The sequence below is a fragment of the Penicillium citrinum genome (assembly GCF_028827155.1).
Source record: "Penicillium citrinum strain IBT 23319 chromosome Unknown utg000003l:1.0-4596430.0:1.0-4598250.0, whole genome shotgun sequence".
NCBI lineage: Eukaryota > Fungi > Ascomycota > Eurotiomycetes > Eurotiales > Aspergillaceae > Penicillium > Penicillium citrinum.
In genome coordinates, this window is record NW_026622688.1 from 1,722,534 (window position 1) to 1,738,049 (window position 15,516).

General features: G+C 49.0%; 4 protein-coding genes across 4 annotated transcripts; 2 read left to right on the forward strand and 2 right to left on the reverse strand.

Annotated features, from left to right (window-relative positions):
* Window positions 1-1,908: 1,908 nt before the first annotated feature.
* On the forward strand, window positions 1,909-3,401 carry N7469_003856 (uncharacterized protein; the record flags this gene model as incomplete). The annotated part of the gene is made up of 4 exons (XM_056642776.1): window positions 1,909-2,692; window positions 2,748-2,853; window positions 2,907-3,182; window positions 3,239-3,401. 4 exons carry the CDS (start codon window positions 1,909-1,911, stop codon window positions 3,399-3,401), a joined length of 1,329 nt encoding a protein of 442 aa, XP_056502188.1.
* Window positions 3,402-3,976: 575 nt separating this feature from the next.
* Window positions 3,977-4,165, forward strand: N7469_003857 (uncharacterized protein; the record flags this gene model as incomplete). Its single annotated transcript, XM_056642777.1, has 1 exon — window positions 3,977-4,165. One exon carries the CDS (start codon window positions 3,977-3,979, stop codon window positions 4,163-4,165), a length of 189 nt encoding a protein of 62 aa, XP_056502189.1.
* Window positions 4,166-5,435: 1,270 nt separating this feature from the next.
* On the reverse strand, window positions 5,436-6,574 carry N7469_003858 (DUF4246 domain-containing protein; the record flags this gene model as incomplete). Its single annotated transcript, XM_056642778.1, has 2 exons — window positions 5,436-6,464; window positions 6,536-6,574. 2 exons carry the CDS (start codon window positions 6,572-6,574, stop codon window positions 5,436-5,438), a joined length of 1,068 nt encoding a protein of 355 aa, XP_056502190.1.
* A 791-nt stretch (window positions 6,575-7,365) lies between these two features.
* On the reverse strand, window positions 7,366-14,304 carry N7469_003859 (acetyl-CoA carboxylase ACC1; the record flags this gene model as incomplete). Its single annotated transcript, XM_056642779.1, has 2 exons — window positions 7,366-14,034; window positions 14,161-14,304. 2 exons carry the CDS (start codon window positions 14,302-14,304, stop codon window positions 7,366-7,368), a joined length of 6,813 nt encoding a protein of 2,270 aa, XP_056502191.1.
* Window positions 14,305-15,516: the final 1,212 nt, after the last annotated feature.

The following is a 15,516-nucleotide window of genomic DNA, read 5'->3' on the forward strand; positions in this document are numbered from 1 at the left end:
CTACACTAATGTATCTTTGCTCCTATTAGCTATCTTTGTTGCCTTATCCGATTTTTCGTCTACAGTCCATGTCGAGCATTAGTCAAATTACTTGTCCATCACATACTGTATGTACATACATAACCTATAGGGATTTCTGTTCCGGTTGGTCGATCATCTGCATAGTATGTTTTCGCCATCCCCTATAGTATTCGTTCAACATATACTTGCAATACCCACCATCATTTTTTGTTACCTAATATTCGTAAATGAATTGCCCGAATCTACCAGTGGTTTGTCTATAGAACTTGATCATTCCATCATTCTGCAATAGTAGATCTTGCTCACGTATTTGCGCCACTCTGATATCTCACGCGGTCTTTCCCGTGGACAGCTGAAACATGTGCCAGGTGGTTTCGTCTATACTGTCAAGCAACAGTCTCGTTTGCCACTATATAGTTCCTTATTGAAGATTTTCTAATATATTGATTGGCCTTTCGATAATGCATAGGTTCACCAATTTATTGCCAAGCGTTCTATTTGTGATTTTCCTAGATCATCTTAGCGCCCGTTCGATAAATGCTTCTTTTCCGCTTGGACCTCGGGTTTATTCATCACACGGCGCAAAAGAACCTTGTTTCAACAACGTCAATATTCCACTACATGCAGAGGTACATCCAAAATATGCATTCTAATGAGGTTATCAGTATCGGGAAATGATGGTGCCTCTCGGAATGACGTTCGCGTGGTCGTAGAATTTCACGCCACCTACGATATGTCGAGGCAATATTGGTATGATTGCCAAAGGCCAAGTGACCAACCAAGAAAATAAACTATACCACATGCTAGCTATTTGTGACTAGGTTCGAAAATATGAAGTAGTATGTCATTTCAAATACTCAAAAAACACTTGCCCTGATCGGACACCACCTGGGCATGTTAGGAAACTAGCGTTCCCGACAGTCGGAAGTTTCAGCTTCGTTGATTGGTGATTCTTTCTAAATATATTTCTTCTGGGTCATATTGAATGCTGTAGGTGGCTTCTAGACTAGTCCTATTGGATTTAGTGGCAACATTAGACGTGCGTTTACCCGCACTACCCTGTAGATCCCTCCACTTCTATAATATTGTACTAGGGCTATTGTATTAACTCGAAGTTGTTGTGCCTTTGCACTCCACTTTCCGAGTCGACCCTTTTTTTGGTCTCCTTGGTCTCAAAATTCGTCGTTTCAGGAGTGTGAAACGCGACGCGTGTTGATTCTGGCAAGGAACATTGCTCTTTGGAAGCTGACTGAAGAACTAGTGATTCTTGGCATTGAGGCTCAGATGGGCTATTCACATGTTCGTTTAAGGGGAGATCATCACGCCATTGTAAAAGGAGGATGTCTCCTGAATAGCATCAAAGGAAAGACGAATAGCATTCTCAAATCGAACTATCCCAATAATTGTCTTATCAAAGAAAAATGCCGATCTTTCCTGACGGGTTCACGGAATAGCGCGCAAGGGATGAATCCCGTGAAGGAACATGCTGCTACAGACCCAATCAAAATTTATAGAGCAGCGTGCACCAAGCTAAAACATCCCTCGGACGATGATGTCAGGATCGCCCAGAATGCAAGGCAGAGCTTTGATCTGCCAAGCATCCACATATTCTCACAACTGAGTATGTTATACACGTACAAACCCTTGTCATACTCCATCTGTGGCTGGGGTTAGAACACACGTACGTACTCTCACACGTACCCTCTAGGGATCATTAGCTAGGGGGGGGCAAATGATCATATTGAGTATATAGAATCCATGAGTTAAGCAATTCAATGGTGAATCTGCTCTCTAACTCTCTGACTCTCTTTTATCTTCACTCTCTTTAATCCTAACTCATTAACTCACATTCGTTTAAACACACAACAGCTAAAATATTCCATGATCATGTCTGAAAAGACACCACAAGAGCAAGTATCAGATGGCTCTCGAATGGAAAGAGGGGACCGACTATCAAACATCGTCACAGACTCCAGAGAAACCATTGACTCAACCACCAAGGAGATCGAAGATGTCTATCCAGAAGGTGGACTGAGAGCATGGCTTGTAGTAGCCGGTTCTTTTGTGACTTTATTTTGTTCTCTTGGGATGCAATCCTCCATAGGCGTGCTCCAAGCCCATTGGGAAAGCGACCAGCTAAAATCTTACGCTCCTGGCACCATTGGTTGGATTACGTCCGTCTTCGTATATCTCAATATGTGTCTAGCTGTACAAGTTGGCCCTATGTTCGACAAATATGGCCCTCGCTGGATACTTCTCATTGGATCGCTTCTCTTTTCACTTACTATGTTCCTGCTGGGGTCATGTAAGACATACTATCAATTTATTCTATGTCTAGGAGGGCTTGGTGGACTGAGTGGTGCAATGGTAACGACACCATCAATGGTTGTACTATCTCATTGGTTTAACCGTCGCCGAGGCATGGCGACTGGAATTGCCATGGTTGGAGCGAGTCTCGGAGGTATCGCTGTCCCGTTGATTCTGAGATCTACAATTCCCGCTATGGGTTGGGGATGGGCTCTTAGAATCCTTGGGTTCATCTTTCTGGGACTGCTTTCCATCGGCAATATCTGCATCAAAACCCGGCTCCCTATCAAGCAAAGAAAGGGTGGCTTCACACTTCATTCCTTTAAAGACTCGCGATTCGTTTGGTTCACTGCGGCCCAATTCTGTATGGTTACCTCCTTTCCATTGAGTACATTGTTGATAAGCTAATTATTTCGCAGTTGGTCAAATTGTACTTGTCGCCGGGCTTGGCCTTATCCCTTCCTACGCCATCGCACAAGGCTTTAGCTCTGATACTTCGTTTTATCTCATGTCTGTATACAATGGGTAAGCTCCACTGGATTCTATGCTTTTTGCTACACTTGACTAATGACTTCCAGCGGAGCCGCTGTGGGCCGAGGTCTTTCAGGATTTGTTTGCGATCGCTTCGGACGTTTCAATACAATGGCATCAATAATGGCTATTACCACGGTTTTTATCTTCGTGATTTGGTATCCCTTTGGACATTACGTTGGTGTATTATATGCGTTCGTCGTTTTGATGGGATTTGGAACTGGTGCTATTCTCTGCTTGATTCCTGTCTGCATCGCCCAGATGTGCAAAACGGAGGAAGTTGGACAATGGCTAGGAAACTGTTACTTGATCATCAGTCATGGGTATGTCCTCTTTTATTTATTTTTTTCTAGTACTGCCGCTAATCCATATATTTCAGGTCTCTTGTGGCAGTTCCCATTGGTGGCCAGTTACTCAAGGCTATTGGACCATCAAACCTGGTGATTTTCATCGGTGCGATGCTTGCAGCGTCCTTTGTATGTCTATCGATCTCTCGTTGGGCTTGTTTGGGATACCATTGGAAATGGTTTGTTACCATGTGAAATTGAAAACGATTCTTTTGCTTTGAAAAGTTTTCACTTCTTCGGATGTTCTACACTCTTTGTCTTTTTTTTCTTTTTTGCATTTATATTTTTGAGGATTTATCTCACTGGACATTTACATAGACAAAAGAAATACCACTTTTTTACTAGACTTGATATATGAATACAAATCATTTACAGTGAACACCAACCCTAAGAGTGTAAAAATTATATTGACTCATTGGCTCATTTCTGTATATACAACCCCCCCCCCAACGCTGACATCCCCGAAATTGCCTTGGCATTGCCAGGGTCAAGCACTAAACTACATACAGTAGGAAGTCTTTCGCATTGACCTGTCCTTCGTATATTCCAACCAACCACATTAGCCGGGCGCCCGACCGAGGACCCAGTTTCGGGTAAATTGTGAAAGTTCCAGCCTATAAAACATGAAGCTGAGCCACGACACCTTCAGGGTCCGAGTGAAACTCATTTTCCACCCCTGGTTTTTGCGATAGTGACTGATATAAAACCCTGCACACTGCACCTACTGTCCGCGGATCATTGAAATCCTGCCGAATGGCAAGATCTCAAAAATGAGCGCCTGGTACAAACGACCACTTGAATGGATTTTCTCGCGACGAAGCAAGAAAAAGTCACGCAGTTATTCGAAGCGAGTCAGGGACCGAGAACGAGAACTCAGACGACGACAGAATGGCGAGGCTACCCACGACAAGGAATGGACTTTTGACCCATTCAACCGGTTGAATACGCGCTGGAATTGAGCTACAAGCCCAGTCGTAAGAAATATTTTGGCTTTCCCGCGGGTATTGCTGCGGCTTGTATACGGTCACAATAAAGCAGCCACTCACACATTACATTCACGCCTTCTATACTTCATCGTCACCTCCCTTGGCAGAGATAACAAGCACGGACCTCATTCCTCATCTGCCGCACGGTTGCAATGAGGCCTGTTTTTGACGAGAGACAAACAAGGATGGGTCGATCTGAATCTCCTTTGGATTTCAAGGAGCTGGCAGTATCAAGTCGAAAAAGAAATTGATGAAGTCAGTTGTCTATATCGATTATTACCAACAATCGTAATCTCAAGATGTTCCAGAGACTTGCAACTGCGTGGGTCAGTCGATATTCAAAATCGCACCTCTATGGCATACCCAAGACGAAGACTTCATCTTTCGAATCGAAATTTACGCTCGTGAATTCATAAGCGGGAATGAAATAGTGAATGAAAGAGAGGAATTAAGAAAGGAAGAAGGAAAGGAACGAAGAGGGTCTAGATCATTCCAAGTCTCTGAAGCTGAATCTATTCTGAACTTCAGTATATAGAGTTGATCATATGTACTCCAGTATTGTACTATGAACAGGCTGTTCATAGTACAGAGCATACTTCCATGGATTTCATTTCTTTGAAATAGCCGAAACATCACAAAAGCTTGATTTCAATAAAAATACCACCTTGGGATACATTTGCCAGCCCATCAATGTTCACACAAATTAAAAGCCCCAATCTCAAATTTCCGATTCATCTTCACAGACTTCAAACTCCTCTCCGCCATAAGTTCCAACCGAAGGTCTTTTGCTTCATCCAATGACATCAGCCTATTCACAATCTCATCCTCCATACCTTCTTGCAACCAATCTTTTCGTTGTGGGGGCACATTAGCAGACGAGATAATTCTTCGATGAGGATCAACCAAAAACAAAGCGAGAATCTTGCGATGACCAGGCTTGGACGGATCAGCTAACGTGAAAGGCGAAACACGATGTTGCAGTGTGTTGGGGAACGTAATTATTCGTCCTTCTTCACAGTTCACGCCCCCGAGTTCTTGCGTGATGTTTCGATCACCCCCTTTGGTAGGTTCGTCGAAGCCGTAGACTACTTGGAGGAATTCGTGCCTTGATTGATCGTAACTTGTATCATGGAAGTCACTTCCACCGCGTTGACGGAAGGATAAGGTGCTTGGGGTGATATTCTCATTGTCATAGTAGTAAACTGCTGAAGCGGCGATTCGTTCATTCTGTAGTCTTCGTCAGTTACTTATAACCCGAATACACACAACGATTGGATCTGTATACCAATTGTCCTTCGATATGCCAGCTTCCGCCTTCATATTCAGGATTTTCGGGCGTTAACTCGATATTGGCCATCTTCACGATAACTTGTAATCTTTGACCGGGAAAGTCTCGTCGAAGATCAACCTTATCATCTTCCCAGTGTTCCTTGGGCTCGAATTTTCCCGGTTCAGGCAGTAGAATTGGACGTGTTGCTTCCCATGCATCGTATAGTTCAAGATAAGCATCCTCATCAAATGTATCCCATTCAGGTGAATCTGCATCCCAGTGTTCACCAGGATACTTCGGTTCTGGTTCCGGGTGATCACCATACTCAACCTTTTTATACCGAATTCGGTCCCCGCGAAAGGGCTTTCCTTCAAGACTCTTATTCCACAGAGGAACCGTCCTAGAAATGATCTTCTCAATAACACCATACAAATCCTTGTGCTTTTCCGGATGAAGATTGTTGATGTAGGATACGATTTTGCATCCGTCGTCGCTGAATTCCACATCGCACGGTAACCACTGAAAACTCTTGCTGAAAACTGGTATGCCAACTTGTCTTCGACGGCTTCCAGTGAACATCTTAATCTGATCGTCGTTTGGAGTAGGAACTATCGAACCCAACCCCATAGACTCAATACTATTATCCAATCCAATGATTCTATCCGGAAGAACGCGAGTTCGACCATATATCACAGGGAAAAGAGACGGATGAACCAAATCAACGACCTTTCCCTCAGAATTCGGATGATAATCCTTCTCTTCGTCAGAGACATTACTCAAATCAATCGAGGCATCTTTCAGCTCCTGCTGTAAATCCTTCGGAATGGCGGTATCAGACTTGAACACCCCATTATCAAAAACCTTGATACAATCCGTTTGATTCAAAACACCAGCTTTCCACTGTAACTCTTGAATCACCCAGTCCATCATTGTAAGTGTTACATCCTGACCACTCTCGACAACCTCATTCCGCCATTTAGACGTAATGTTCTCGTCGAAAACCTATTTGATCAGCAGCCATAGACGAAGGACCATTTATCCAATAACCAAATTAAGAAAGAGAACAAACATACCTTTCTCGCCCAGTCAGGTTTATCCGTGATAGTATTCATGACTCTCATCATCAAAATTTCGCGGTGAACAGTAAGGTGGCTAAGAAAAAGTTAACACTAATCCCTTCTCAACCCTAATAAGAAAGCATACTCCAAGCTCCCATAATCCAGATGCGACGCATCCAATCCATTAGGGAATCCCCCAGAACTGCTAAATAGTCTCTTATCACGCTATACAATAGTCGCCATCAGCCAAGGCCGATCTTCAACCGGGGTGGGGGCGAGATGAGCCGAACTTACCTTGGGCGTTTCGTTCAGGGCTACATTGAACCCTGGCATTTGTAGGAAAGAAGGGTTGGTAACAGTAGACACCGACATTTTGACCTGAATAGATTCAGTAACTGGTTTATTCGAAGTGATGAAATAAATCAGGGGGAAGTTTAAGACTCGCGTAAATTTTCTGGTCGGCTTGCTGGACTAAAATTCGGAAAAGCCGGTTCTAGGCCGAAATAGACTGATTAACCGGATAATACTAGATTTGGATAGGAAGCCCTTCCTGGAGGACTAGTAGAACGACATAGACATCTACTTCAGGGTTAACTACAGATGAGTCATAATTGAATCAGTCAATTAAATTCGTATTCGAGCATGATATACCAACAAAAACACCGATGCAACGGTACCAACAAAGAAAAAACATCACGAACATCAACATGATATAAGCGTATTCTAGGAACAGGAGAAAAAGAAAAGAGAAGAAAATTAGACATAAAATCATAAAGAGCAGCTCCATCTCACTCTATTTTATACCCATCACCAATTCACTCAGTCAAGTTTGACGAGTAGATAACCTAGGAAGAACCAAGGTACTTAAGCACAGACTCACGCTCCTCAACAGGAAGCATAGAAAGAACCTGCTGAACACCACGAAGACCGCCCTCCTTGTTACCAATAAGCAGCTGAGCAACCTCAGATGCAACACCCTCAGTGCGCAGAGACTCAACCTTAGCCTGGACAGCCTTCTTGTTCTCTTCATACCACGTGGCAACCTTACGGTCATCATGTTCGAGGTCGTCATCAAGCATACCAGTCCAAGCACGAAGGGTTTGGAGGTGAGTAGCGCGAGACTCGGAGGCAGCGACGTCGCTGGTGGCGCCGGCAGCGGCAGTAGCAGCAACCATGCGCTTGACGATAAGCTCCTCGCTCAAACGGCGGCGCAGACGCCAGTAGAAGAAGCGACGGGCGTTTTGCCAGCGGAGGGGTTGACGAATGGTGTTCTTGGCTTGCATACGGCCGGCACGGTCGTGCAGGTCCGCGAATTGCAGAGCAATTTGGAGGTAGACGGGGAGAAGTTGTTCCTCGCGCTCGGCCATCTTGGCCTTGATTTCGGAGAGTTGCTCCTTGCTCAGCGAGGTGTCTGCCAGCGAGCGGCGGAGTTCGCCGTAGGCAGGGTCCAGGCGGGCCATAGTGTCGAGCTGCTTGTCGCGGCGGTACTTGATGTTCACGATACCCTCAGGCTCGAGGACACCACCGCGGGCCTCCTCGTCGGCGTACATTTCCATCTGGTCGGGGTTGATGGTGGGGTCGATAACGACCCAAGATCCACCACGGAGTTCACCGAAGGGAGGAATGTAGACGAAGATGGGCTGCTCGTACTTGACGAGGGCGTCCACAATGTACGATCCATACTTCAGGACCTCGTTGTACATGTCACGTTGACCACCGGAGAATCCACGCCAGTTGGCCAGGATCATGACAGGCAACTGCTCACCGTTGTTGAAGTCACGCAGAGCCTGAGCAGTCTTGTAGGCAGAGTTGGGGTACCAAACACCACCGGCCTCCTGGGAGATCATCTCCATAGAGTCGGGGTTGGCAGGGTCAGCAGGGGTGACGTTCTCGACAGAGCGAGTCTCAACGGCAATGACACCCATAGGGATACCACCGAGACGAGCACGACCGACAACAACAGTGCGAGCCCAGCCACCAAGAGCCTCCTCGAAAGAGTCCTTGTCGAAGAGACCAGGCAGGAAGCCCTCCTCTTCCTGCTTACCAGCAATCAACCAACGGGGGTCGTAAGTCTGTTTGGCAGGGGGGAAGTAGGCGATGTCACGGTCCCAGTCATCGGACCAGGGACGGATGGGGATGGGGGCACCCTTCTTGTCTGGGACGAAGCCCATCCACTCAACAATCTTCTGAACACCTTCGAAGTCATCGTTGGCAGTCATGTGGGAAACACCGTTCTTGTACATGATCTGAGTACCACCCAGCTGCAGGTTAGAGGTGTAGACCTCACGACCCAGAAGCTTGTTGATGGCGGGGGCACCAGTCAGGATGATAGGCTGGCCCTCGACTTGGATAGCACGCTGTCCGAGACGGACCAGGTAAGCACCGATACCAACGGAACGGCAAGTGACCAGGGTGATGGTGAAAATGTCCTCGTAAGCCTTGGAGGTAGCACCGGCAATCAAACCGGAACCCTTCAGACACTCAACACCAAGGCCGTCCTTGGCACCAATGACAGTGGTGATCTTGTGGCGCTCTTCACCCTCATCGTGGATGAGCTCGGTGATGACCTCCTTCTTCTCAGCAGCATCGAAGCGCTTCTTGACCTCAGGGGTTAGGTAGAGGTACTTGAAGCCAGCCTCAGGCTTGGAGGCGTCGTTCCAAGCAACGGAGAAGTAAGGAATCAGCTCGTCGGCCATACCAATACGGGCACCGGAGTTGGCAGACAGGTAGATGCGAGGAATGCCAAGCTTGCGGGCCAGCTCCGTACACTTGTGGAAGAACTTGTCTTCCTGAGGACCGAAGGAACCGATCTGGAAGGTGATATCGTTGGCAACGATAATGAAGCGACGGCCGCGGGGGTACTCGGGAGTACGGGCAGTGACGATCCAACCGACCATACCGTGGGTGTTGGTACCAGGTTCACGGGAGACCTCAACAAGGTTGTCGGTGTCATCGAGAACAAGCTCAAGGTAGTCAATGCACTCGCCAACAGGGGGGCGTTGGCTGGCGAGAGAAGGAATCTTCTCGACAGCACGGGTCCAGCTGTTCTGGAAGGCCTGGCGGAAGAGCTCGGGGAAATCGTAGACGTACTGAGTTCCCATCAGGTGAGCCTTGTAACGCTTGGGCTGCAACCACTCCTTGGTAGGGTAAGGAGTAGACACAGGACGCATGTGCATGGAGCCGAGCTTAGTGGTGCCGCCAATGCTCTGGAAGATCCACTCGCCCTTCTCGGACTTGCGCTCAATGTACAGCTCAACCTGGATGATGAATCCGTAGGTGTTGCTGATGATGACACGGAGCGGGTAGGGCATGCCGGTGGCAGGGTCAGTGCAGAGGATGCGGATCTCAGCACCGGTGACACGAAGGCGCCAGAGGCGACGACCGAAGCGGTCTAAGAAGCCGGCCAGAGCCTGCTCAACATCGGTGGGCTCAAGGTTGAAGACAGGGGAGAAGTTAATGAAGATGTGGTTCAGATCAGAGTTGTTGTTACCAATGATCTCAAGAGCATCCAGAATATCGTTCATCAGACGATCAGCCTCCGAAATCAGGTACTCGGCGGTGGGGATGTCATCACGGAGACGACCAGGGCGAACGACAGCACGAATGAAGTAGCGCTTGTCAACGGCCTTGTCATTCTCAGGGCCCTTGCCAATGGCCTCGTAAACGTGGATGTTACGGTTCTCGGTGAAGACAGGCTTGATGTTGAATTTGGACAGACGGCCCAGCTCAAGCTGGAAGGCAAGAGCAGGCTCGCTGTGACGGATGGACAGATCCTCCTCGTAGACAGGGCCACGGAAAGTGAAGTAACCAGGGTAGACACCCTCACGGCCACAGATGAAAGTAACACGACGGATGCGGCGGGAGAGCATCTCCTCCTTGTTCTCATCCAGGAGCCTCTGCATCTGGCCAACGAGCTCGTTGTCATCGAGGTTCTCAATGTCGCGGATAGCGATGTTGAGAACACCAGTGAGCTCGTTCTCGTTCTCAGCCTTGGCAGTAGGGCGACGCTTGCCTTCCAAGTTGGCAATCAGACCCTGCTCGGGGCGTTTGGCAGCGCCGACCTTGGGGAAGGCCTCCAGAGCCTTGGACAGGTGCTCCTCAGCATCTTCCAGGTACTGCACAGGAATGATAACACCCTTGCGAACAGGATCAGCGCTGGGGTCGTTGACCATGTAGGACATGTCACTGATGGAGTTCAGGCGCTTGAAGGGGTTGCTCTCGGTGGTAGGGGTACCAGGGGCAGAGGGCTGCGTGGAGGAGACGGATCCGAACTCAGGCTGGCCGAGCTTTCCCAGAGTGAAGTCCCAGGATAGGAATGGAGGCTCGTTGGTGGCACTGTAGTCAATAGACTTCAGAGTGTAAGCACGGTAAGCGCGGCGAATGTAGACCTCGAGAGCGGCCAGAGTGACCCATGGGTCCTGGTGGATGAAGAAACGGGGCAAGACATCGAAGACGGTGTACTTGGAGTCGACGACCTCCTTCAGGGCACTGAAGTCAGGCTCACGGTGCTCCCAGCCGGTCTCGCCGTAGCGGGACTCGACAACAGAGGAGCGGAGAATGTGCTCCATCTGGGAGAGACGCTCCTCGAGAGAAGGCAGAGCACACTGGATAAGGACCTCACGGGCCTTCAGAGTGACCTTAGCAGCGGCGCGGGCCTCAAGTTCGGTCAGCTTCTTCAGGATGGGCTTAAAGTGCTTGCCGACATCGCCAGTGTTGGGCTGATTGGGACGGTACATGTCCAGGATGGCGAGAACCAGATTGTTCTTGGAGCCAATGCGGCTGTGGGAGAGAACAGTGTAGACAACACTAGCAATGTCCTCCTTGTTCTCCTCGCGGAGCTTAAGGATGACATCCTCATCGCGCTTGGTGCCAGTAGAGAACAGCTTCTCGACCTCGTAGTACTGCTCGAGCAGACCAATGAAGACATTGTACTCGTTGGTCTTCAAGCCGTCAAGGTACTTGTTGATGACCTGGACCAGGGGCAGAAGGGTGGTCTTGAGAATCTCCGCATCAGCAGGGTTGACGTTCTCCTCAATGAACTTGACGATAGTCTTCTGGAGCTGCTTGGCAGGGAACTCAGCCTTGCGGGCCTTGGCCTTGTCAACGACATTCTGGAGCTGAGCATCAAGCTTCTGGGGCATGCGGGAGTGCAGCGCAGAGGACTGAGCATTCCACTCTCCGTAGGGAAGTTCGGGGTTGCGCAAGACCTCGACGAGCTCCTTCAGGGTAGCACCCATGATGACCTGGTTGTCGAAACCACGGAGGATGTTCTCCAGAATGGTGTAGAGCAGAGCGAAGCGTTGAGGAGGCTTGTTACCAACGACAACGGGAGCACCCATCTCGGGAAGTTGTCCAGTGAAGGGGTGAGCGTGCTTGACACGGGAGGGGTCATCCAGAGCAAGGATACCAAGGATGTCACCAGCCTCGAGGGTAGCACCAGGCTGTTTGATGAGCTGCACAATACCATCCTCTTGGGCGATCAGAGGCATGTACATCTTCATGACCTCGACCTCAGCGTAGGCCTGGCCAGCACGAACGTGCTCGCCGTTCTCCAGGGTAAACTTGACCAGCTTACCGGGGGAAGGAGAGCGAAGTTGAGTGGGGTCGTTCTCCTGCTCAAGGAGACAAGTCTTGCCATCAACACTCAGACGAGTAGCAGCGGGTTCCTCCTTCCAGTAAACGTTGTGACTGCGGCCGTTGAGAAGGACCAGCAGACCGCCGTCAGCCAGGGCACGGACACCAACGGAGCACTTGGAACCGTTGATGAACAGGTGGTAACTGTCCAAGCCAGCGCGGGTAGCAGTGAACTTGTAGCGGTGACCCTCGTAGATGAAGTCGACGGGGAAGACGGTCTTCAGGACATCTTTGGAGGGGACCTGACCCTTCTCCAGACCCTTACGGTACTCCTCCGCACCGGCCTCGCTGGCGAGATGAGCCTTGGTCACAGCACCGCAAATGGTAGCGACGATGGGATCGGGACGCTCAGCAGTCAACTTGTTGGAGATCAGCTGATCCAACCAGCCAGTGGTGATAGTGTTCTCCTCGAAAGCGGGAGTCTCGAGAAGCTTGATCAGATATTCGACGGTGGTACGGAAGTCACCACGAATGCTCAATTCCTTCAGAGCAACAACCATGTGCTTCCGCGAGGCAGAACGGTTCTCACCGTAGGCGAAAATGTGACCAAACTGGCTGTCGGAGAAGCTGTGAATACCACCGGCAGTACCGACGGAGAAATAACCCCACACGTTGGAAGAACTACGGAAGTTCAGCTCGTGCATAGTACCGCTGGAAGGCTTGAAACCCTCGCCGGGATCCTCAGAGGTGATACGGCAAGCGGTAGTGTGGCCCTTGGGCTGGGGACGGCGCTGAATCTTGAAGCTCTCCTCGCTGGAAAAGTCGAAGTCGATCTCTGAGGAAGTGTTGGGGTCAACGCCGTATAGCAGACGGATGTCACGGATCTGGTGCAGAGGGATACCCATGGCGATTTGCAGCTGAGCAGCCGGAAGGTTGACTCCGGAGACCATCTCAGTGGTGGGATGCTCGACTTGCAGACGGGGGTTCAACTCGAGGAAGTAGAACTTGTCGTCGGAGTGGGAGTACAGGTACTCAACAGTACCAGCAGAGACATAACCGACCAGACGACCCAGGCTAACGGCGGCCTTCTCCATGGCCTGGAAAGTGATGGGCTTGGCGATAGTCACAGGAGCCTCCTCGATAATCTTCTGGTGACGACGCTGCACGGAACAATCACGACCGAAGAGGGAGATGTTGTTACCATACTGATCAGCCAGCAGTTGAACTTCCAGATGGCGGGCGTTTCCAGCCAGCTTCATGATGAAGATGGGAGATCCGGGAATCTCGTTGGCGGCGGCATTGTAAAGAGAGATAAAATCCTCCTCCTTCTCGACCTTACGGATACCCTTACCACCACCACCTTCGGAAGCCTTGACCATGACAGGGAAACCGATCTGCTTGGCCTTCTCCAGACCTTCCTCGGGGGAGAATGTGCAACCCTTGTTATAGGTCTCATCCTGGACAGTCACGATGCCATTGTTGTCAATCTCCACGGCATCAACACCGGTACCTGACCAAGGAATACAGGGAACTCCAGCGTGCTGGGCGACAATGGTAGAGGAAATCTTGTCACCAAGCGAGCGCATGGCCGAAGCCGGGGGACCGATGAAGATGATCTTCTTCGGCGAAGCAGCCAGAGACTCGGGTAACCGAGGGTTTTCGGAAGCGTGACCCCAACCGGCCCACACGGCGTGGACATCCATACGCTCCGCAACATCGACGATCAGCTCGACGTTCGCATAATTATTATTATTGGTTCCACCGGGCACTTCGACGTATTGATCGGCCATGCGAATGTAATCGGCGTTGGCGTGCAGATCCTCGGGGGTGGCCATAACGGTGAATTGAATGGCACGCTCATTGCCAAAAGTCTCGTAAGCCCATTTCCGCACGGAACGAATCTCCTTGACAGCAGCGATACCGTTGTTGGCGATCAGGACCTTATCGGAGTCAGCACATGTTCCCCGCTCTCTATCTTTCGGTCTATTTTTTTTTTTCTGACAGGGGTCGGAGGGTGCCAAGATCGGGCAATTTTCTTTGGACACGTTTTGTTGTCAAATACTTACAGAGGTTATGACGGAATGACCGCCATGTGCGGCAACGAAATCCTTGACGCTGCTTGGAGGCGCTTGATCCAAACGATTACCACCGATGAAATGTGAAGGAATTTCCTGGCCATTGGCCTGGGGATTGCCATTGGGGGCACCCATGGTGAATATGTGTGTGAGAGATTGTAGTAAGATAGAAACGAGGTGGGGGGGGGCGTAATGCAATAGTCGTCAGATCAGACGAGTTCAGCTCCCATGCAAAATCGAAGCAATGCCAATGCTCGAAAGAAAATTAAACAGCACTGCTGGGGAGAAGAATTAAAATGTACAAGAGGTCCAGAAAGCGGCGAACCTGGCCCGGATGGTGAGGAAGTCACGGGTACCGGAGGTGAGGAAGAGGTTTAAGGGATTGGGAGGAAAAGAAGAAGTGGTAGAAGGAAGAAGAGAGAAAAAAAAAGGGGTGGGAGGAGACGTGGAGTGATGATGAGGTATTGACCTGAATAGTACAGCGAATGGTCAGCGATCGGAGGTTTGGGAGGTCTTGGTATTTTTCTTTCTGGGTAAAGCGTGGGTGGGGAGGGGTGGGAAGTATAGTCGCAAACGGAAGAAGTATGGGAAATTGGGAAATTGGAACAGGTACAAGGGCAAAAACAGGGACAGGAACAGGGTTACACTCACCCAGAAACCCGAATTGGAATTGAAAAGATGAAGAAGGGAAGGAAAAGAAAATTCCGGGGAAGATTTGAGGATGAGAGGGAAACCTAAGAAGAAAAAAAAGAAAAAGACCAACACGCCAAAAAATGATGAGGAACGCCAGAAGTTCCCACCTCCCCAACTACCGGGGCTGACCGCCTACCATTTTAGTGAGTTACAGCTTTGTTGGGCGGTTCCACTCGAGTCCCACCAATTCAGCAACATCGTCAGTATTAGAGCAAAGGAGTGCATATGGAGAGAAATATATGATAGTTGAAGATCATATTAACATATAATAGTATATTATGGTATAATAATCGGCCGAGTTATATTAGACTACTATTATATAGTATACTATCCTATGATACAATGCTTATACTACATAGTACTATGGATGACACAAGTGTATACAATGTATACGATGTAGGGCTGTCGGAATCCGATTCGGCACTCCGACAAATCGGGCCAAATCTGATGAACCCTGACACACGGTAAGTCACGTGATATCAGCAGTACGAGTAAGCATAAGCTTACTGCATATAAGCATAAGTAATAGATTAACTAGTTAACGAAGTGGAATAGTATCATTCAGTATGTACTCCGTAAAATAAATCATTGATCCCTGATCATAGAGCTATATATCTCTACACTGATCCCTAATAGGATCCCATATCTCGATCA